The sequence below is a fragment of the Bombina bombina genome, chromosome 11, assembly GCF_027579735.1.
Source record: "Bombina bombina isolate aBomBom1 chromosome 11, aBomBom1.pri, whole genome shotgun sequence".
NCBI classification, from domain to species: domain Eukaryota; kingdom Metazoa; phylum Chordata; class Amphibia; order Anura; family Bombinatoridae; genus Bombina; species Bombina bombina.
In genome coordinates this window covers 63,863,417-63,886,677 of record NC_069509.1, presented here as the reverse complement: position 1 = coordinate 63,886,677, position 23,261 = coordinate 63,863,417, and the positions used below count along the sequence as shown (strand labels likewise).

The 23,261-nt window shown below is 37.1% G+C and overlaps 1 protein-coding gene across 1 annotated transcript in view; it reads right to left on the bottom strand.

The window, feature by feature from the left end:
* Window positions 1-23,261, bottom strand: part of LOC128641929 (uncharacterized) — a 175,339-nt gene that overhangs the window by 12,860 nt on the left and 139,218 nt on the right. Inside the window, exons 32-37 of the mRNA XM_053694524.1 lie at window positions 19,829-20,016; window positions 17,417-17,507; window positions 16,604-16,715; window positions 12,676-12,860; window positions 7,041-7,187; window positions 72-205 (exon numbers count right to left, since the gene is read on the bottom strand). Coding sequence (XP_053550499.1) covers window positions 72-205; window positions 7,041-7,187; window positions 12,676-12,860; window positions 16,604-16,715; window positions 17,417-17,507; window positions 19,829-20,016 — 857 coding nt within the window. The remainder of the gene's footprint in view (window positions 1-71; window positions 206-7,040; window positions 7,188-12,675; window positions 12,861-16,603; window positions 16,716-17,416; window positions 17,508-19,828; window positions 20,017-23,261) is intronic.

Genomic DNA, 23,261 nt, shown 5'->3' with positions numbered 1-23,261 from the left:
CAGATTTATGTTAGTGATGCATCACATGACCTTCATTTGCAAGGATCTGATTGGGAGAGAATACTTCTCACCTGAGGACGTCTGCGCTTATGAGGTTAACCTGTGTGGTGTTCAGCTGACATACATATTTGCCGCCTAGGGCATTCACCGTTATAGATGTAAGAGGACCAGCTTGTTCAATGTGTTTTACAATAACTGCTTTGGCCTGGAAAATAAAAATGTTAAAGAGATATTGACTGCTGATGTAGAGATTACTTCATGTCTAAATAATTTGATTAATAAAATACATCATAGTTTGTGTTCCCGGTATTTTATAGTAGATGAGACTTCCCAAAAGTTATGTAAAACAATTATAAAACTACTTAAAGTTACTAAAAGCAGACATGAAATGCGTTATGGCAGTGATCCCCTTCCTCACAAATTTATCATTATAATCGGTTTAGCAAAATGTCACTGGTTACAATACTTCACATGCATGCTCCTGAATCTACCTCAGTATGCGCCTGAGTCAGACAAGTGGGCATCCGTAAATATATGTCCAGAATTATAATATAGATAAGTGGTTTCATAGACAGACAGATAGGTAGACAGACAGGCAGATAAATATAGACAGATAGATAGACTGATAGAGAGAGATAAAATAGATAGAATAGATAGACAAATAGATATAGATAGATAGATAGATGATAAACAGATATATATATATATATAGATTAGATAGACAGATATAGACAGATTGATATATAGATTAGAAAGACAGATATATAGATAGATATAGATAGATATATAGATAGTGAGGGGAAAAATTATTTGATCCCCTGCTGATTTTGTACGTTTGCCCACTGACAAAGAAATGATCAGTCTATAATTTTAATGGTAGGTTTATTTGAACAGTGATAGACAAAATTACAACAAAAAAATCCTGAAAAAACGCATTTCAAAAAAGTTATAAATTGATTTGCATTTTAATGAGTGAAATAAGTATTTGACCCCTTTGCAAAACATGACTTAGTACTTGGTGGCAAAACCCGTGTTGGCAATCACAGAGGTCAGACGTTTCTTGTAGTTGGCCACCAGTTTTGCACACATCTCAGGAGGGATTTTTTCCCACTCTTCTTTGCAGATCCTCTCCAAGTCATTAAGGTTTCGAGGCTGACGTTTGGCAACCTGAACTTTCAGCTCCCTCAACAGATTTTTCTATGGGATTAAGGTCTGGAGACTGGCTAGGCTACTCCAGGACCTTAATGTGCTTCTTCTTGAGCTACTCCTTTGTTGCCTTGGCCGTGTGTTTTGGCTCATTGTCATGCTGGAATACCCATCCACACCTTATTTTCAATGCCCTGGCTGATGGAAGGAGTTCTCACCCAAGATTTGATGGTACATGGCCCCATCCATCGTCCCTTTGATGCGGGGAAGTTGTCCTGTCCTCTTAGCAGAAAAACACCCCCAAGCATAATGTTTCCACCTCCATATTTGAAAGTGGGGATGGTGTTCTTGGGGTCATAGGCAGCATTCCTCCTCCTCCAAATACGGCAAGTTGAGTTGATGCCAAAGAGCTTGATTTTGGTCTCATCTGACCACAACACTTTCACCCAGTTCTCCTCTGAATCATTCAGATGTTCATTGGCAAACTTTAGATGGTCCTGTATATGAACTTTCTTGAGCAAGGGGACCTTGTGAGCGCTGCAGGATTTCAGTCCTTCACGGCGTAGTGTGTTACCAATTGTTTTCTAGGTAACTATGGTCCCAGCTGCCTTAAGACCATTGACAAGATCCTCCTATGTAGTTCTGGGCTGATTCCTCACCGTTATCATGGTCATTAAAACTACACGAGGCGAGACCTTTCATAGAGCCCCAGACCGAGGGAGATTGACAGTTATTTTGTGTTTCTTCCATTTGTGAATAATCGCACCAACTGTTGTCACCTTCTCACCAAGCTGCTTGACGATGGTCTTGTAGCCCATTCCAGCCTTGTGTAGGTCTACAATCGTGTCCCTGACATCCTTGGACAGCTCTTTGGTCTTGGCCATGGTGGAGAGTTTGGAATCTGATTGATTGATTGATTGATTGCTTCTGTGGACAGGTGTCTTTTATACATGTAACATGCACCTTTTAAGAGAGTGCTCCTAATCTCAGCTCGTTACCTGTATAAAAGTAACCTGGGAGCCAGAAATCTTGCTCATTGATAGGGGATCAAATACCTATTTCACTCATTAAAATGCAAATCAATTTATAACTTTTTTGAAATGCGTTTTTTCTTTTGGATTTTGTTGTTGTTATTCTGTCTCTCACTGTTCAAATAAACCTACCATTAAAATTATCCCCTTAATGACCACAGCACTTTTCCATTTTCTGTCCGTTTGGGACCAAGGCTATTTTTACATTTTTGCGGTGTTTGTGTTTAGCTGTAATTTTCCTCTTACTCATTTACTGTACCCACATATATTATATACCGTTTTTCTCGTCATTAAATGGACTTTCTAAAGATACCATTATTTTCATCATATCTTATAATTTACTTTAAAAAAAATTATAAAATATGAGAAAAAAATGGAAAAAAACACACTTTTTCTAACTTTGACCCCCAAAATCTGTTATACATCTACAATCACCAAAAAACACCCATGCTAAATAGTTTCTAAATTTTGTCCTGAGTTTAGAAATACCCAATGTTTACATGTTCTTTGCTTTTTTTGTAAGTTATAGGGCCATAAATACAAGTAGCACTTTGCTATTTCCAAACCATTTTTTTTCAATATTAGCGCTAGTTACTTTAGAACACTAATATCTTTCAGGAATCCCTGAATATCCATTGACATGTATATATTTTTTTTTAGTAAACATCCCAAAGTATTGATCTAGGCCAATTTTGGTATATTTCATGCCACCATTTCACCGCCAAATGCGATCAAATACAAAAAATCGTTCACTTTTTCACAAATTTTTTCACAAACTTTTGGTTTCTCACTGAAATTATTTACAATCAGCTTGTGCAATTATGGCATAAATGATTGTAAATTTTTCTTTAGGATCCCCTTTGTTCAGAAATAGCAGACATATATGGCTTTGGTGTTGCTTTTTGGTAATTAGAAGGATGCTAAATGCCACTGTGCACCACACGGGTATTATGCCCAGCAGTAAAGGGGTTAATTAGGGAGCATGTAGGGAGCTTTTTGGGGTAATTTTAGCTTTAGTGTAGTGTAGTAGACAACCCCAAGTAATGATCTAGGCCCATTTTGGTATATTTCATGCCACCATTTCACCGCCAATTGCGATCAAATTAAAAAAAAAGTTAAATTTTTCACAATTTTAGGTTTCTCACTGAAATCATTTACAAACAGCTTGTGCAATTATGGCACAAATTGTTGTAAATGCTTCTCTGGGATCCCCTTTGTTCAGAAATAGCAGACATATATGGCTTTGGCGTTGCTTTTTGGTACTTAGAAGGCCGCTAAATGCCGCTGCGCATCACACGTGTATTATAGCTAGCAGTGAAGGGGTTAATTAGGAAGTTTGTAGGGAGCTTGCAGGGTTAATTTTAGCTTTAGTGTAGAGATCAGCCTCCCACCTGACACATCAGACCCCCTGATCCCTCCCAAACAGCTCCCTTCCCTCCCCCACCCCACAATTGTCCCCGCCATCTTAAGTACTGGCAGCAACTCTGCCAGTACTAAAATAAAATATATATTTATGCTTTTTGGGGTTTTTTTTAAGCATATTTACATATGCTGCTGTGTAGGAGCCCCCCTTAGCCCCCAACCTGGCTGATCCCCCACCAAACAGCTGTCTAACCCTCCCCCTCTGCCTTAATGGCCGCCATCTTGGGTACTGGCAGCTGTCTGCCAGTACCCAGTTTATAAAAAAAAATAGTTGCTTTATTATTTATTATTATTATTATCCCCCATTTTCTGTAGCGTAGCTCCCCTACCCACCAAAGAACAAACCCCAACCCCCTCCTAGATACCTTTGACTGGGTTTGTTTAGAAAATAAAAAGATTTACACAAACTTTTACAACAGTCTTTTCTGTAGTGTAGCGGTTCCCACCCGCTCCCGCCCCGTGCACGCGCCCGCCCGCCGCCCGACGTGCACGCGCGCCTGTGCGCGCCCCCATCGCCCCCCGCCCCCGATCCCGCCCCCCTCTACATTACCCGGCCCATCGATGGCCGCCCACCCGCCTCCCAAGTCAGCTCCCACCCACCAACGTTACCGGCCACCGATGTCCGGTGCAGAGAGGGCCACAGAGTGGCTCTCTCTGCACCGGATGGCCATTTAAGGTTATTGCAGGATGCCTCCATATCGAGGCATCACTGCAATAACCGGAAAGCAGCTGGAAGCGAGCAGGATCGCTTCCAGCTGCTTTCCACACCGAGGACGTGCAGGGTACGTTCTCAGGCATTAACTGCCTTTTTTCTGAGGACGTACCCTGCACGTCCTCGGTCGTTAAGGGGTTATAGACTGATCATTGCTTTGTCAGTGGACAAACGTTCAAAATCAGCAGGAGATCAAATACTTTTTTCCCTCACTGTAGATAGACAGATAGATAGCTATAGATTAGGCAGATAGATAGATTGGATAGATAGATACAGATAGATTGATACAGATAGATTAGATAGATAGACAGACAGATATAGACATATACAGTAGATAGATTAGATAGATAGATCGGATAGATAGATAAATAGATAGATAGGATAGATAGATAGACAGACAGATTAAATAGATAGATATAGATAGACAGATAGATATCACACAATTTTAGCACGCAGCATGTTTACATCAGAAGGATACAAAGCACAGGAATCAGTGTTTTAAGAGCTAACAAACGGATAGTGATATTCAGGACAAGAATTTATGTCTTAAAAAAAAAACCTTACTACATTCCATGAGCAATACGTTGTCACTGTTGATATGTTTTCCTACTTATGTTTAATGCGTTAGTGAACCATTATAATGGATTCTGCATTTCATAAAATTGCATTTGCTCGTAAAAGGGACATAAAAGTACAAAAATAAATGCATTAATGAGTTTTTTTATCATTGCACAGTTGCTTGATATAAATAGGTGTTTAACCGCTGCACAGGGGTAAATAAACACATTATTAACGTCAACTGCAGATTACAAATGCACTACTGAGAGCTAGCTGATCACATCTGGTTAACCAATGACAAAAGGCATATATGTGTAGCCACCAATCAGCAGCTAGCTGCCTGTAGTGCATTACTGCTCTTGCGCCTACCTAGGTATGTTTATACTTTACTAGTCTATAGTTTTATATTTAACCTATAGATTGTAAGCTCTTATCAATTTGCATTGTTAAGTCTAGTTGTAGTGTATTAAATTCCCTATATAGATTATCTTGGAACAAAATATTGGCCTTGGTAAGTCACATAAATAATAATACGGTGCAATAGCTAATAGGACTGTTTTAAAAAAGACTATTTGCTTATAATTAGATTCCAGAATACTCGGAAGATTTTTTGCTATAACAGAGGCCCTTATTTCCATATTATTATTTTTTTATTATTATTATCTACATTCACCAGAACCTGAAAGTAAAAGTAAACACCTTTATGATGATCCAGGATTTCATTTGTTATACAAATTCAATATGACTTTCATTCATGATTCGTTAAAAATCTTATTTAAAACAAAGTTATCATCATTAATGTTCCATTTGCGATTGTACACAAATGCAACCCGTAAAATAATTTTTTGTTGCCGATCACGTTTCTGTATCAGCCAACTGAAATTCTGTTGGTTAGGCGGCCATCAGTGCACGTCATCCGCCTATTTGACCCTGTGCGCATGCACTATTGGTTTCTCTTTCCTCTCTGCATTCATGTGCACTCACGATTCACGCATGCGTATTGGCAATATCTAGGAATCCCCATAATACGTCATCGCCTTGTTAGAAACGGATCCGATACGGAGAAGCGCATCACTTGTATTGTGAAATTGTAAATTTTAAGCAACTTTCTAATTTACTCCTAGTAGAACATTTTCTTTGTTCTCTTGCTATCTTTATTTGAAAATGCAGAAATCTTAGGTTAGGAGCCTGCCCATTTTTGGTTCAGCACCCTGGATAGCAATTGCTGATTGGTGGCTACATTTTGCCACCAATCAGCAAGTGCTAACCAGGTGCTGAACCAAAAATGGGCAGGCTCCTAACTTTAGATTCCTGCTTTTCAAATAAAGAAAGCAAGTGAACAAAGAAAAATTTCTAATAGGAGTAAATTAGAAAGTTGCTTAAAATTGAATGCTCTTTCTGAATCATGAAAGACAATTTGGGTTTAGTATCCCTTTAATTATTCTATAGTGCATACAATTTTAAACAACTTTCCAACGTACTTCTGTTATCTAGTTTGCTTCATTCTCTGTATCCTTTCTTGAAAAGTATTTGTACGTAGGCTCAGGAACAGCAATGTACTACTGCGAGTGAGCTGATAATTGGTGGTTGCCCATATATTCCTCTTGTCATTGGCTCACCTGATTGATCAGCTAGCTCCCAGTAGTGCACTGCTGCTCCTTCAACAAAGGATACCAAGGGAATAAAGCAAATTTGATAATAGAAATAAATTGGAAAATTGTTTAAACATTGTATGCGCTATCAGAATTGTGAGAGAAATATTTAGGGTTTTATGTCCCTTTAAAAATACCAACCATGCAGGGTTGCCACCTCGGCCACATTTTCCTGGACACTTATGAGTTACACATGCTGCAGGGTGTGCAGGGAGGAACATGTATTGTGCTGTTCATCAGCACTATTCATGTGATATCCAGGGGGACAATACATGTTCCACCCTGCTTACCCTGCAGCATGTGTAACTCATAAGTGTCCAGGAAAATATGGCCATGAACTGCAAAATCTAATAATAAATCATAGTAATAATAATCCTTAGCTGTCAAAGAAGGCTACAAGCATTTGCAAAGCAATGTGTTGAAGTGCCCTTTAACAGACGAGGGTTAATACATGGTACAATAATATTTTGTGTAGCACCCTTTGTTTAATATGTGTTAGTAAGACTTAGTTTCTAATACCAGGTTATCTGGAAGCTGAGCTTGTAGCAAACTGTTCAATGTATCCACCGAGGTTAGATTCCATTTCTTAACATCTGTTTCAGTGCAAACTGTGGCAATAGCTCCAAGACTGGAGATCACACTGTCTGGGTAACCATCTGGATAAAGCTGGGGAAAAAAAACATTAAACAGATATTTCTCAATTATTTTATGGATTGTTATTACTTTAGTGTTGAAATAAGTTGGTGATTCTTTGACTCTTTGATACTTTAAAAACACTTTCAGTGGGCAAGATGTTGTCAATCTGTGAGCGGACAGGATTCAATTTTTTCCCCATATTTAACATTGCATGGGCAAACACTTATGCAATGAAGACCCCCTACCCTCACACAATTAATTGCGTGAAAATAGGGCTTGTCATTACCCTTGGGGTGATTTTCATCTGCCAATTCCAAATTGCCGAGAAAGAGAGTTTATGAGAAAGAGTTTATGAAGCAGAGGTTTAAACCTGCTGATACATAAATATCATATGTGTATATATATATATATACATATATATATAGTGGATATCAAAAGTCTACACACCTCTGTTAAAATGTCAGGTTTCTGTGATGTAAAAAAATGAGACACAGGTAAATCATTTCAGAACTTTTTCCACCTTTAATGTGACCTATAAACTGTACAACTCAATTGAAAAACAAACTGACATCTTTTAGGTAAAGGGAAATAAAAATAAAAAAATAAAATAATATGGTTGCATAAGTGTGAACACCCTTAAACTAATACTTTATTGAAACCCCTTTTGATTTTATTACAGCACTCAGTCTTTTTGGGTACGAGTTTTTCAGCATGGCACATCTTGACTTGGCAAGCTTTGCCCACTCTTTGAAAAAACATTCTAAATCTGTCAGAATTCGAGGGCATCTCCTGTGCACAGCCCTCTTCAGTTCACCCCACAGATTTTTGATTGGATTCAGGTCTGGGCTCTGGCTGGACCATCCCAAAACTTTAATCTTCTTCTGGTGAAGCTATTCCTTTGTTGATTTGGATGTATGCTTTGGGTCGTTGTCATGCTGAAAGATGAAGTTCCTCTTCATGTTCAGCTTTCTAGCAGAAGCCTGAAGGTTTTGTGCCAATATTGTCTGATATTTGGAACTGTTCATTATTCCCTCTACCTTGACTAAGGCCCCAGTTCCAGCTGAAGAAAAACAGCCCCAAAGTATGATGCTGACACTACCATGCTTCACTGTGGGTATGGTGTTTTTTGGTGATATGCAGTGTTGTATTTGCGCCAAACATATCTTTTGGAATTATGGCCAAAAAGTTCAACTTTGGTTTCATCAGACCAGAACACCGTTTGCAACATGCTTTTGGGAAACTTCAGATGTGTTTTTGCAAAATTCAGCCGGGCTTGGATGTTTTTTTTTGTAAGAAAAGTCTTCCGTCTTGCCACTCTACCCCATAGCCCAGACATATGAAGAATTCGGGCGATTGTTGTCACATGTACCACACAGCCAGTACTTGCCAGATATTCCTGCAGCTCCTTTAATGTTGCTGTAGGCCTCTTGGCAGCCTCCCAGACCAGTTTTCTTCTCGTCTTTTCATCAATTTTGGAGGGACATCCAGTTCTTGGTAATGTCACTGTTGCACCATATTTTCTCCACTTGATGATGACTGTCTTCACTGTGTTCCATGGTATATCTAATGCCTTGGGAATTCTTTTGTACCCTTCTCCTGACTGATACCTTTTAACACTGAGATCCCTCTGATGCTTTAGACGCTCTCTGCGGACCATGGCTTTTGCTGTAGGAAGCGACTAACAAAATGTCAGGAAAGACCAACTAGAACAGCTGAACTTTATTTGGGGTTAATCAGAGGCACTTTAAATGATGACAGGTGTGTACTGACTCCTATTTAAAGGGACAGTCTAGTCAAAATTAAACTTTCATGATTCAGATAGGGCATGCAATTTTAACCCCTTAACGACCAAGGACGTACGCCACACGTCCTCAAAAAAAAGTCAGTTAATGACCGAGGACGTGTGGCGTACGTCCTTGGTCTGGAAAGCAGCTGGAAGCGATCCTGCTCGCTTCCAGCTGCTTTCCGGTTATTGCAGTGATGCCTCGATATGGAGGCATCCTGCAATAACCCCCCTTGGCCATCCGATGCAGAGAGAGCCACTCTGTGGCCCTCTCTGCACCGGACATCGATGGCCGGTATCGTTGGTGGGTGGGAGCTTACGTGGGAGGCGGGTGGCGGCCATCGGTGCGCTATGTGGAGTGGAGGGGGGCGGGATCGGGGGGCGGGAGCTACGGGGGCGCGCACGGGAGCGCGCGCGTGCACGGGGGTGGTGGGCGGGCGCGTGGACGGGGCGGGAGCGGGTGGGAACCGCTACACTACAGAAAAAAAAAAGTTAAAAAGTTAAAAAAAACCCAACTTAAATGCAATCTAAGGGTCCTGGAAGGGGTTGGGGGTTGGTCTCGGTGGGGGGGGAAAGCTACACTACAGAAAAGGGAATTAAAAAAAAAAAAAGGCACATTTTGTTACAAAACTGGGTACTGGCAGACAGCTGCCAGTACCCAAGATGGCGCCCATTATTGCAGAGGGGAAGGGTTAGAGAGCAGTATGGTGGGGGATCAGTGAGGTTGGGGTCTAAGGGGGGATCCTACACATCAGCATATGTAAATATGCTTTTTTTTAAAAAAAAAAAAAAAGGGCCAAATACCTTTTATTTTAGTACTGGCAGAGTTTCTGCCAGTACTTAAGATGGCGGGGACAATTGTGGGGTGGGGGAGGGAAGAGAGCTGTTTGGGAGGGATCAGGGGGTCTGATGTTTCAGGTGGGAGGCTGAGCTCTACACTAAAGCTAAAATTAACCCTGCAAGCTCCCTACAAGCTACATAATTAACCCCTTCACTGCTAGCCATAATACACGTGTGATGCGCAGCGGCATTTAGAGGCCTTCTAATTACCAAAAAGCAATGCCAAAGCCATATATGTCTGCTATTTCTGAACAAAGGGGATCCCAGAGAAGCATTTACAACCATTTGTGCCATAATTGCAGAAGGTGTTTGTAAATAATTTCAGTGAGAAACCTAAAATTGAGAAAAAATTAACGTTTCTTTTAATTTGATCGCATTTAGCGGTGAAATGGTGGCATGAAATATACCAAAATTGGCCTAGATCAATACTTGGGGTTGTCTACTACACTACACTAAAGCTAAAACTACCCCAAAAAGCTCCCTACATGCTCCCTAATTAACCCCTTCACTGCTGGGCATAATACACGTGTGGTGCGCAGTGGCATTTAGCGGCCTTCTAATTACCAAAAAGCAACACCAAAGTCATATATGTCTGCTATTTCTGAACAAAGGGGATCCCAGAGAAGAATTTACAACCATTTATGCCATAATTGCACAAGCTGTTTGTAAATAATTTAAGTTAGAAACCAAAAGTTTGTGAAAAAATTTGTGAAAAGTGAACAATTTTTTCTATTTGATTGCATTTGGCGGTGAAATGGTGGCATGAAATATACCAAAATGGGCCTAGATCAATACTTTGGGTTGTCTACTAAAAAAAAATATATAGATGTCAATGGATATTCAGAGATTCCTGAAAGATATCAGTGCTCTAATGTAACTATCGCTAATTTTGAAAAGAAATGGTTTGGAAATAGCAAAGTGCTACTTGTATTTATGGCCCTATAGTTTACAAAAAAAGTAAAGAACATGTAAACATTGGGTATTTCTAAACTCAGGACAACATTTAGAAACTATTTAGCATGGGTGTTTTTTGGTGGTTGTAGATGTGTAACAGATTTTGGGGGTCAAAGTTAGAAAAAGTGTGTTTTTTTCCATTTTTTCCTCATATTTTATAATTTTTTTTATAGTAAATTATAAGATATGATGAAAATAATGATATCTTTAGAAAGTCCATTTAATGGCGAGAAAAACGGTATATAATATGTGTGGGTACAGTAAATGAGTAAGAGGAAAATTACAGCTAAACACAAACACCTCAAAAATGTAAAAATAGCCTTGGTCCCAAACGGACAGAAAATGGAAAAGTGATGTGGTCATTAAGGGGTTAAACAACTTTCCAATTTACTTCTACTATCTAATTTGCTCAATTCTTTAGATATCCTTTGTTGAAGAACTAGCAATGTACATGTGTGAGCCAATCACACAAGGTCTTTATGTGCAGCAACCAATCAGCAGCTACTGAGCATATCTAGATATGCTTTTCAGCAAGTGATATCAAGAGAATGAAGCAAATTAGATAGTAGAAGTAAATTAGAAAGTTATTTAAAATGACATGCTCTTTCTAAATCATGAAAGAAAAAAATTGTGTTTCATGTCCCTTTAACATGATTTTGAATGTGATTGCTTAATTCTGAACACAGCTACATCCCCAGTTATAAAAAGGTGTTCACACTTATGCAACCATATTATTTTAGTTTTTTATTTTTATTTCCCTTTACCTAAAAGATTTCAGTTTGTTTTCAATTGAGTTGTACAGTTTATAGGTCACATTAAAGGTGGAAAAAGTTCTGAAATTATTTATCTTTGTCTTTGTCTCCTTTTTTTACATCACAGAAACCTGACATTTTAACAGGGATGTGTAGACTTTTTATATCCACTTGTGTATGTGTGTATATATATATATATATATATATATATATATATATATATATATATATATATATATATATATAATATATAATATATATATATAATTACTATATATAGTATGTCTAAATGTGGGAGAGCACTCACAGAACTTGAATTGAAGCAAAGAACAGTATAATTTTATTTCCAAGTTAATTTCACATTAATTGTAGATGTCGACATCTACAATTAATGTGAAATTAACTTGGAAATAAAATTATACTGTTCTTTGTTTAAATTCAAGTCCTGTGAGTGCCCTCCCACATTTAGACATTTCTATACAATTACACGACGACAGCACCCGGGCCGTGATTACACCCATGTGGAAAGAGTGCTGGGCTACCGGCTATGCATATTATATATACAGTATACATATATATATATATATATATATATATATATATACACACATATACATACACACACATGCTGTGTTTATCTCTCTCTCTCTCTCTCTCTCTCTATATATATATATATATATATATATATATATATTTTTTTTTTATATATATATATATATGTACACCAGGGTTACATTTGTAATAATTAGAAAATACAGATTTTTCAGCGCTAAACTACAAAACCGGGGCAATATAAATAATGGACATATTTTGAAAAGTTGTTTTATTTTCTGCATAATGAAACATTTTATATTAAGGTCTCAAGGTGTTCACTGCCCCTTTAATCTCAACAGGTGCCTAGTGCAGCAAACTTTGAACGGTAGTTCTAATGGCAGGATCCTTTCATACTCATATGCCCTTCAAATGTTTTGTTTATTTATTTTAATACATAATAATGATCCCTGTTTGTTTAGTGGGGCGCATGACACATTGATACATCCCTGTCTCTCAGTTGTGAGAAATATATGAGGTAAAATTGGTTAGGGTGGGGGCTTGAGGGCTGCAGATTTTCCAGTGCCTAGGGCAGCATAAACCTAAATCGACCAGTTGACAACTTTTGTACAATAGCAATTCTTCTACTCATCCGTACCTGGTCAAGCCTGGACTTGAGGATTAAGAGCTGAGCATCAGTAAAGGTTTTATTCCCAAGAACCCCCAGATAATTCTGTAGAGTTGCGTTATCTAAACAGACATCTAACTGCGTAGTACTTGCGTAAGTCAGGGGCAGGGTTTCATCCATAATGTTGTCAGCTGTAATTTGTTGTTCAGAGCAACCTAGGAGAGAGGATTTTCAATATATTATAATATGGTTGTGATATATCACTGGCACTTCAGTTTACAGTTTACACTTCAGTTCGGGACGCTACAACAACCCACAGTTCTTATTGTCTCAGCCCCAAACTTTAAAAGGTAGTAAAAAAAAACACCTTAATTTTGTAGATAGCGTCTCATTTATCATGTGCCGGGCGGATTAGGTTCGCTATCATGAACCATTCACTACCTCACATTTATTTTTCCACAATCCGCTGCTTAAAAGGATAGTCTAGTAAAAATTAAATGTTAATGATTCAGATAAAGCAGCAATTTTAAGCAATTTTCTAATTTATTCCTATTATCAATTTTTCTCAGTTCTCTTGGTATCTTTATTTAAATGTAAGCTTAGGAGCTGGCCCGCTTTTGGTTCATCACCTGAGTAGCGCTTGCTGATTGGTGGCTACATTTAGACATCAATCAAATAGTGCTACCCAGGTTCTATAATTACATTCTTGCTTTATCAAATAAAGATACCAAGAGAACGAAGAAAAATTGATAATAGGAGTAAAATAGAAAGTTGCTTAAAATTGCCGGCACTATCAGAATCATGAAAGTTTCATTTTCACTAGAATATCCCTTTAAGGCTGCAGCTAAACTAGCATTTGACGCTTGCTTGCCTCAAGGCTAATTTGCTAAGGCCCTGAAACTGGATCCGCAGCTTAATAAATGGGGCCCAAATTCACATAATTACTTGTCAAGTATATTCTCCAGGCTTCTGAATGATGCTGTGCAGTAATGCTTAGTTTGTAGACCATATAACTAGAATCAGAAGCAGTCTGAAGCCTTAGTGTAAAAGAGGGATTTTAAAGTATTTTTTTCTTTGTTGCATCTAAGTCACTTTAATGTGTTAAAGCATTTAATAATTGCACTATTGCTTGTATTTAACTGTGTGTTTAACCAGTGCAGAGTGATTAAACACATAGCTAAAGTCCACACCAGAGCAGCAATGCACTACTGGGAACTAGCTGAACATATCTGGTGAGCTATTAACAAGACAAATGTGTGTAGCTACCAATCTCCAGCGAACTCCCAGTAGTGTAGGATATGTACATATTCTTTTCAATAAAGGATACCAAAAGAACAAAATACATTTCACAATAGAAGTGAATTTAAAAGTGTCTTAAAATGACGTTTTGTTTCAATCATACACATTTAATTTTGACTTTCCTTTCCCTTTCAAGAAGTTTACTATGGAATCTTGTATATCCTGAAATCCCACAAGATCCCTGTGAAGCAAAGTGTGAACCAAGCACTGATGATACTGATTGGCTGTGAAAAAAGTAAAATATCTTCCTTTTTATAGAGAGATGTGATATTTTCAAGTGATTTAGTATACAATTAGCATGTCCCTTAAAGGGATAATAAAGTCAAAATTATACTTTTATGGTTTAGATAGAGATGCAATTTTAAACAACTTTCCAATTTACTTCTATTATCAAATTTGCTTTTTTGTCTTGAAGAGTAAAAGTAGGTAGGCTCATAAGAGCTCAGGAGCGTGCACGACGCTTTGTTATACAATGTTGAAAAACACTGCTGCCATAGAGTATTAGACATGTGCACACTCCTGAGAACCTACATAGTTTTACTCTTCAATAAAAGATACCAAGAGAATGAGGCAAATTTGATAACAGACGTAAATGGAAAGTTATTTAAAATTGCATGAGAGTTTAATTTTTACTTTACTGTCCCTTTAAATGCCCAGTTATACACAGATATATTTAAAAAGTGCTATTTCATAAGGGTAATATATTTTGTTAGATGTTATTATCCCTTTATGGCAAATTCTAAGTGGAAATATAAAGGTAAAGTGCAATATGCAAGAAAATAGCATAGAAAAAAGGACAAGACAATAGAATTGATGATTTTTATATGAAAAAAAGATGGGTAAAAGACAACGGTCAACTACCAACAGTACCCACCGACCACCCTACTATTGTTAGCAACTCTTTGTTATGTGGTCACTGCATTTATATACTGTATAAGGCATTCAATAGAACCAATAAGAGTAAGCATCATTTTTTTAAAATGTATACACTCCTTAGAGCAATATGAATGTGATGCTATATTATGGTTTATTTTACCATCTACCAACCGCTGGTAGACGTGTTTACTATACACCTAGCACAGAGGTGGCGGAGATAAATCACTCCCAACTCGCTTGTTTGCGGTGATTGACAGGACCTACTCTGGTGTGATTGGTCGCATGAGATCAAGGGACAGAACTGCACAAGAATGTATTTGTGCGATGATAAGTGCGTGCAGATGACGTACAGTGCCTGCTCACCATCAAGAGGGATAGACAGGTTCTCTACCTGGGAACACAGTCTGTCTTCCTAATGATAAATTGGGGCCTATTTGCTGAACCACTGCAAACTGAAACATCTCTTAAAAAGGCATGCTCTATCTAAACCATGAAAGTTTAATTTTGACTTTCATGCCCCTATATATATGCCAACTGTACTGATTTTTTTCAAGGACAGTTTCTGGTTTTGGCTGCTTATAATGTAGCATAATTGTTCCGGGTGTCTGCCCTGACGTATGGTAATCAGTATATATATAATTTGCCAGCGTATGGTGGCGCTATATAGACGATGTCTTTATGGTGTGGCTAGGGGATAGAGAAACTTTGAATTTATTCCTTTCACAAATTAATGACAATACTGAAAATATTGAATTTACTATGCAAGATGATCATAAACAGATCAATTTTCTTGATGTTACAATTTATGTAGAAAATGACACATTCAAAACAGATATTTTTGTAAAAGAAACTGATAAGAATATGTTATTGTCTTACAATAGTTGTCATCCGGAAAGTACTATAAAATCCTTGCCAAAATCTCAATATATAAGGGTGAAACGAATTGTAAGTGATAACAAATCCTGTGATATGAGACTTCAAGAAATGAGCCGAAAATTCACCCAAAGGGGGTATCCCAAACAAATATTGGATAATTAATTGAGAAAGGTCAATAGTATTGAACGAAATGAATTATTAACTAAAAAACAGAAAACAATACAGATGGATAGAATCCTCTTTATCAGTACATATAATACTAACAGTAGACAAATAACTGGAGTCATTAAAAAACATTGGCACATTCTCAAAAACAGTTATCAAGATATAAAAGAGTTTCAAAATCCACCGTTATTGTCCTATAGATGACCTAGAAATTTATATGACAGCATAGTCAAAACAGATATAGGTAGTAATAAAATTAAGATGTTAACATCAAGCAAAAAAGGCACCTTTCCCTGTTACAATTGTTCACACTGTAATAGTGTTATAAGAGGAGATAAAGTGACACACCCTTATACGGGAAAATGGTACAATATAAATAGGCTATATACTTGTCAAACTGACTATGTGATATATTTATTAAAATGTCCATGTGGATTAATCTATATAGGGGAAACCAGTCATATGTATATATATATATATATATATATATATATATCTCAAGTCTCATGATTTTTCAGCAAAATAATAAAATTATATTTATAACTTGGAGAACTGCCATCTGTGAATCTCCTGTAGGTAACAGATTAGACATGCTCATTGGATGCAATTTACATTGGATGATTTGAGGTGGAGATGAGTGGGAGGAGTTTTAAAATAATATGTTTTGTGCATAAATGTGAACATAGCAATACCCATTAATGTCTCCCATAAGAGTCTTTACAACTTAATGTGAATCACTCACCAACTGCACGCTTTGATATAGTTGGAGTTCGATTTTTCACAATAGCAGCAAACTGGCCCCGCGTCAGCTCTGAGTTCTGTATAGCACTTTTCATCCAAGACTTTAATGCATCCTATAGAGGAAACCATTGGCATCATTGTTACAGGCAGCCTAATACAATCATAACACCACATATCTATAGCTACCTCTCCATACATGTGTATAAATATGGGATCGTACAAATGATAATCACTATAGTTAAAGGGACAGTAAAGTCATAATTAGGCATTCAGGATTTAGACAGAACATACAATTTTAAACAGCTTTACATTCTACTTCTATTATTTAATTTGCTTCCTTCTCTTGTTATCCTTTGCTGAAAGGTTTATCTAGGTAAGCTCAGGAGCAGCAAATAGCCTAGGTTCTAGCTGCTGATTGGTGGCTATATATATATATATATATATATACACACACACACACACCGATTCTCATTGGCTCACCCATGAGTTCAGTTAGAAACCAGTAGTGCATTGGTGCTCCTTCAACAAATGATACCAAGAGAATGAAGCAAATTTGATAATAGAAGTAAATTGGAAAGTTGTTTAAAATTATATGTTCTACCTAAATCACGAAAGAAAGATTTTGGGTTTCATGTCCCTTTAACATCTTTCTAAAATTTATAGAAAAGCAGCCAACATTTTGTTTGATTCTGTAAAATAGGACATGGTTAGTCCTGCTGACTACAGTATGTGGATAGCACTAACTAAGCCCTGATTCCAATCGAATCACTATCCTGAGTTTCGGACATAGACTCAAGGAAAGATGGGTTCTTACAATAGAAATATTTCCCACAATATCCTTGTTAAAAATGCCAGTCATTTTCCCGAGAGATTTCAATGTTGATTGAGTCCATGAAGATGGAAGCCTGGGAAATTAAAATAAAAATGAGAAAAAAAATGTTACAAAAGTAATAGTCTTGTACACTAAATTCTCCATTAAAGGCACATGGAATTGAAAATGAAACTTTTATAGACGGAGAATAAAATTTAAAAAAAATAAATACAAATCTAATGTTCTTCTATGATTAAAGGGATAGGAAACTCAATTTCTTTTTAATTCTTTTAAAACTTTTATATATGATACAGGTATTTGTGGTTGGTACCTGTTAAACATTTTCTCTCCTTTTCTTTTAAAATTATTATTGTGCCAAACCCATTATTAGACTCATTATGTGAGCCCAACCTAGGTAGAAACATCATGGCGGCCCGCATGTGCATTAAAACTATTTTCTGGCTAACGCATGCGCAGATTCAGTCACCTATGTCCTCTCTCCTGTGCCAGATGCAGGGCAGACACGTGGATTGCGGCGTTGACGCCGGAGGGAGTGGCGCACCAGAGAGCTGAAGTATAGCGAAATATGTGTGCTGTGCATTTCTGACAATAGTGCGCATGCGAATAACTTTCATGAGAATGTGGATATAAATAACATTATACGAATATTAAAATTAGTTGGCGCAACTGCTTCATCATTGGATGGGGCGCAATAGCTGATTTTAAATAAACTCTACCTCCTTTTATGGGCGGTCGTTACTGCTCATTTCATGATAGTAAGATTAAAGGTATGCTGAAGTTTCTTTTTTTTTTTTAAATAATAGTTTTATTTGATTACATATATAATATTATTATTATAATAATGTATTTTATTTAAATACAAATGTGCAAAGATTTCGAACCCTTAAAGTGGTATCCTTTGTTAAAAGTAGCTCTATACAAGCAAACTGAGGTAGGGTCAGAAGCGTATGTTTGAGGAATATGTGCATAACATTGTTGCAAATATTAACGAAGACAGGCATGCTCCTGAGCTCAACATTTGTTAGTTAAAGGGACACTGAACCCAAATTTTTTCTTTCGTGATTCAGATAGAGCATGCAATTGTAAGCAACTTTCTAATTTACTCCTATTATCAAATTGTCTTCATTCTCTTGGTATCTTTATTTGAAATGCAAGAATGTAAGTTTAGATGCTGGACCATTTTTGGTGAACAACCTGGGTTGTCCTTGCTGATTGGTGGATAAATTCATCCACCAATAAAAAAGTGCTATCCAGAGTTCTGAACCAAAAAAAGCTTAGATATCTTCTTTTTCAAATAAAGATAGCAAGAGAACGAAGAAAAAGTGATAATAGGAGTAAATTAGAAAGTTGCATAAAATTGCATGCTCTGTCTGAATCACGAAAGAAAAAATTGGGTTCAGTGCCCCTTTAAGCTCACGTGCACTAGTTGGCACCTATTTTAATGCTGAGAACAGCTTTGCACACGTGCACATGGTGCTAATCTCAGAATTAAAAAAGATACTAAATAAACTTTTTTATTGAAAGGGACATATTACCCAACAATTTTCTTTTGTTATTCAGATAGTGCACACAATTTTAAACAACTTTCAAATTTACCTCTATTATCAAATTTTCTTGTTATCTTTTGTTGAAAAGCAGGAAAGTAAATTCGGGAGTGTTCACAAGTTTGCACTATACTGTAGCAGTTTTGCAATAATCTTATACATTAGCAAGAGCACTAGATGACAGCACAATTTCCTGTCATATAGTGCTCCAGATATGTGTACGCTACCTATCTAGATAGCTCTTCAAATCTCTTCAACAAAGAATAACAAGAGAACGAACCATATTAGATCATTTAAGTAAATTGGAAACTTTTTTTTTTTTCAAATTGCATTCTCTATTTGAATCAAGAAAAAAAAATGTGTTTCATGCCCCATTAATGCTGCTTTGTAGCAGTCAAATTTAATTCATTTTTAAAAAATGTTTAATTACTCATAGCAGACATAATAAAGTATATTGCAACTTTTTTTTGTCATTTAAGTATGGAAATTGTGTGTGTGTGGGGGGTTCCTCAGTCCCCAGAGAAGCTGAAGTGCAACCTATAGTTTTAGGTTTGTGAACCTTAACCCTGCAACATGCTACACAGAGATTGCTTGATCAGCTCAGGAGCTATTTTATATATGTCCTTAATAAGCCTCAGCAAAGGAGATAAGGTAAGCTATACTAAAGAGGCTTGTCAAATGGTGTGTCCCTGGAATGCAAAACAATAGAAACATTTTAAATACATTTACTATATTTTGTATGAAGATCTTTCTGCTGCAGTGACTACCATAGCTTTAGGGGGTTAAATATTCATCTTACGTGTCATTGCTGAACCTTCCCATGTCTTATGTATTTGTTAAAAACGCTTACCCAAATGCAGTGTTCTGGCTGAGCGATTTTTGAATTGCACTCTCTTGGTCAGCGGTGAAGGAGGAACAGATTGATAATTTAGGCAATACAGTGTTTGGGTTATTCAATATGTAGGGTGAATTTAGGTCACAAACCAATGGTCCCAAGACTTGCACATTTTCACTTGTTAGAGACGTTCCTGAAACATTCTGTGGTGATAAAAAAAAATCACAGGTTTCTGTTACAAAAAAATAAATTTGTTTTATTATTTTAAAGACACCTAAGTAACATCTTTAAAATCTACATTATATTTTACAACACAGCCAGGTGTCTAATTTCCTCTAAATAACATTCATGTAACTTTTGTATTTAGTTTTTTTTAAACGTGGCATATGCATGTAACCAACCTATTAAAATTGAATGTCCATTTAAAAAAAAGATACTTTGAGGCTTTCGAGTAGTTTTGAGTATTGCACAATACCTTTTAAGGCCCATTTATCAAGCTCTGTAGGGAGCGTGTGGGCCCGTGTTTCTAGCGAGTCTTCAGACTCGCCAGAAACAGCAGTTATGAAACAGCGGTCTAAAGACTGTGCTAAACTTTTCTGGCACTCCTACACAAATAAGGCTTGCTTACTCTTGGAGACTTATTCAATATAGACTTTTCACTCAATTTTTAAAAACAGGTCCTAATTCAAGAATACCAACTGAAAAGGAAAACATTTTTTTCCCTAACATGTTTTTCTTTATATGTCGTTTTTTTTTACTAAGTCCTGGGTGCATAATTTTTATGTTATACCAACATTTAGTTCTGCATACAGAACGGTATAAGCCCTTTACACAAAAAGGTGGAGTTTGTATTTGATATTTTGTGTTTTTCTGTTACGCTACAAGTTAGATAGATTATATTGATACAGGTCCTTTACATATTGAGGTATATTTTAAATGAAAATATTTTTTTTAGACGTAGTTAGGTTGATTATATAATATACTATGTGTTGATGATATATGTTTTGATGTTATGTGTTTTATATGTTTTTATTTATAAAGATCTATTAGAATGAATAAGAGTACATATATTTCCTTTTTTTGATATTTCAGCCCTTCTAATTTTATTTATTTATTTATATATTAAATTTTATATACTATATATATATTTTAGTTTACTTTAGTGTATATCTGTATTTTCAGCTTTAAGCCTTTATTTGATAGTCAGCTAGGCTAACATTTAAAGGGGCAACCACACTTCTTTCGTTTTCCAGAACTGGAGTTGCAATAGACAAGGCGGGAAATTATGTGAAAGTGGATTAAAATAGTATTTCTTTCTTGACGTTTACAAGTGGTGAATTTTGGAGATGTCTTTAAGGTATTAATGACGGGAATTGGCCAAAGACTTGATGTGAGCAGTGAAAGAAAGATCTGAGTTAAGTGTAACCCCAAGACATCAGGCATGCAGGTTGGGGTTATGATGTTATAATCAACAATTATACAGGGAGTGCAGAATTATTAGGCAAGTTGTATTTTTGAGGATTAATTTTATTATTGAACAACAACCATGTTCTCAATGAACCCAAAAAACTCATTAATATCAAAGCTGAATAGTTTTGGAAGTAGTTTTTAGTTTGTTTTTAGTTATAGCTATTTTAGGGGGATATCTGTGTGTGCAGGTGACTATTACTGTGCATAATTATTAGGCAACTTAACAAAAACAAATATATACCAATTTCAATTATTTATTTTTACCAGTGAAACCAATATAACATCTCAACATTCACAAATATACATTTCTGACATTCAAAAACAAAACAAAAACAAATCAGTGACCAATATAGCCACCTTTCTTTGCAAGGACACTCAAAAGCCTGCCATCCATGGATTCTGTCAGTGTTTTGATCTGTTCACCATCAACATTGCGTGCAGCAGCAACCACAGCCTCCCAGACACTGTTCAGAGAGGTGTACTGTTTTCCCTCCTTGTAAATCTCACATTTGATGATGGACCACAGGTTCTCAATGGGGTTCAGATCAGGTGAACAAGGAGGCCATGTCATTAGATTTTCTTCTTTTATACCCTTTCTTGCCAGCCACGCTGTGGAGTACTTGGACGCGTGTGATGGAGCATTGTCCTGCATGAAAATCATGTTTTTCTTGAAGGATGCAGACTTCTTCCTGTACCACTGCTTGAAGAAGGTGTCTTCCAGAAACTGGCAGTAGGACTGGGAGTTGAGCTTGACTCCATCCTCAACCCGAAAAGGCCCCACAAGCTCATCTTTGATGATACCAGCCCAAACCAGTACTCCACCTCCACCTTGCTGGCGTCTGAGTCGGACTGGAGCTCTCTGCCCTTTACCAATCCAGCCACGGGCCCATCCATCTGGCCCATCAAGACTCACTCTCATTTCATCAGTCCATAAAACCTTAGAAAAATCAGTCTTGAGATATTTCTTGGCCCAGTCTTAACGTTTCAGCTTGTGTGTCTTGTTCAGTGGTGGTCGTCTTTCAGCCTTTTATACCTTGGCCATGTCTCTGAGTATTGCACACCTTGTGCTTTTGGGCACTCCAGTGATGTTGCAGCTCTGAAATATGGCCAAACTGGTGGCAAGTGGCATCTTGGCAGCTGCACGCTTGACTTTTCTCAGTTCATGGGCAGTTATTTTGCGCCTTGGTTTTTCCACACGCTTCTTGCGACCCTGTTGACTATTTTGAATGAAACGCTTGATTGTTCGATGATCACGCTTCAGAAGCTTTGCAATTTTAAGAGTGCTGCATCCCTGTGCAATATATCTCACTATTTTTGACTTTTCTGAGCCTGTCAAGTCCTTCTTTTGACCCATTTTGCCAAAGGAAAGGAAATTGCCTAATAATTATGCACACCTGATATAGGGTGTTGATGTCATTAGACCACACCCCTTCTCATTACAGAGATGCACATCACCTAATATGCTTAATTGGTAGTAGGCTTTCGAGCCTATAAAGCTTGGAGTAAGACAACATGCATAAAGAGGATGATGTGGTCAAAATACTCATTTGCCTAATAATTCTGCACTCCCTGTAGAAAGTTGAGGGGTAGATATTTTGGAAGAAGGGGGGGAAATAAGGAGCTCAGTTTGGGAGATATTTAGCTTAAAGGGACAGTCTACACCAGAATTTGTATTGTTTTAAAAGATAGATATTATTACCCATTCCCCAGTTTTGCATAACCAACACAGTTATATTAATATACTTTTAACCTCTGTGATTATCGCGTATCTAAGCCTCTGCAAACTCCCCCTTAATTTCAGTTCTTTTGACAGACTTGCAGTTTAGCCAATCAGTGCCTGCTCCCAGATAACTTCACGTGCACGAGCACAGTGTTATCTATATGAAATACATGAACTAACACCCTCTAGTGGTGAAAAACTGTTAAAATGCATTCTGAAAAGAGGTGGCCTTCAAGGCCTAAGAAATTAGCATATGAA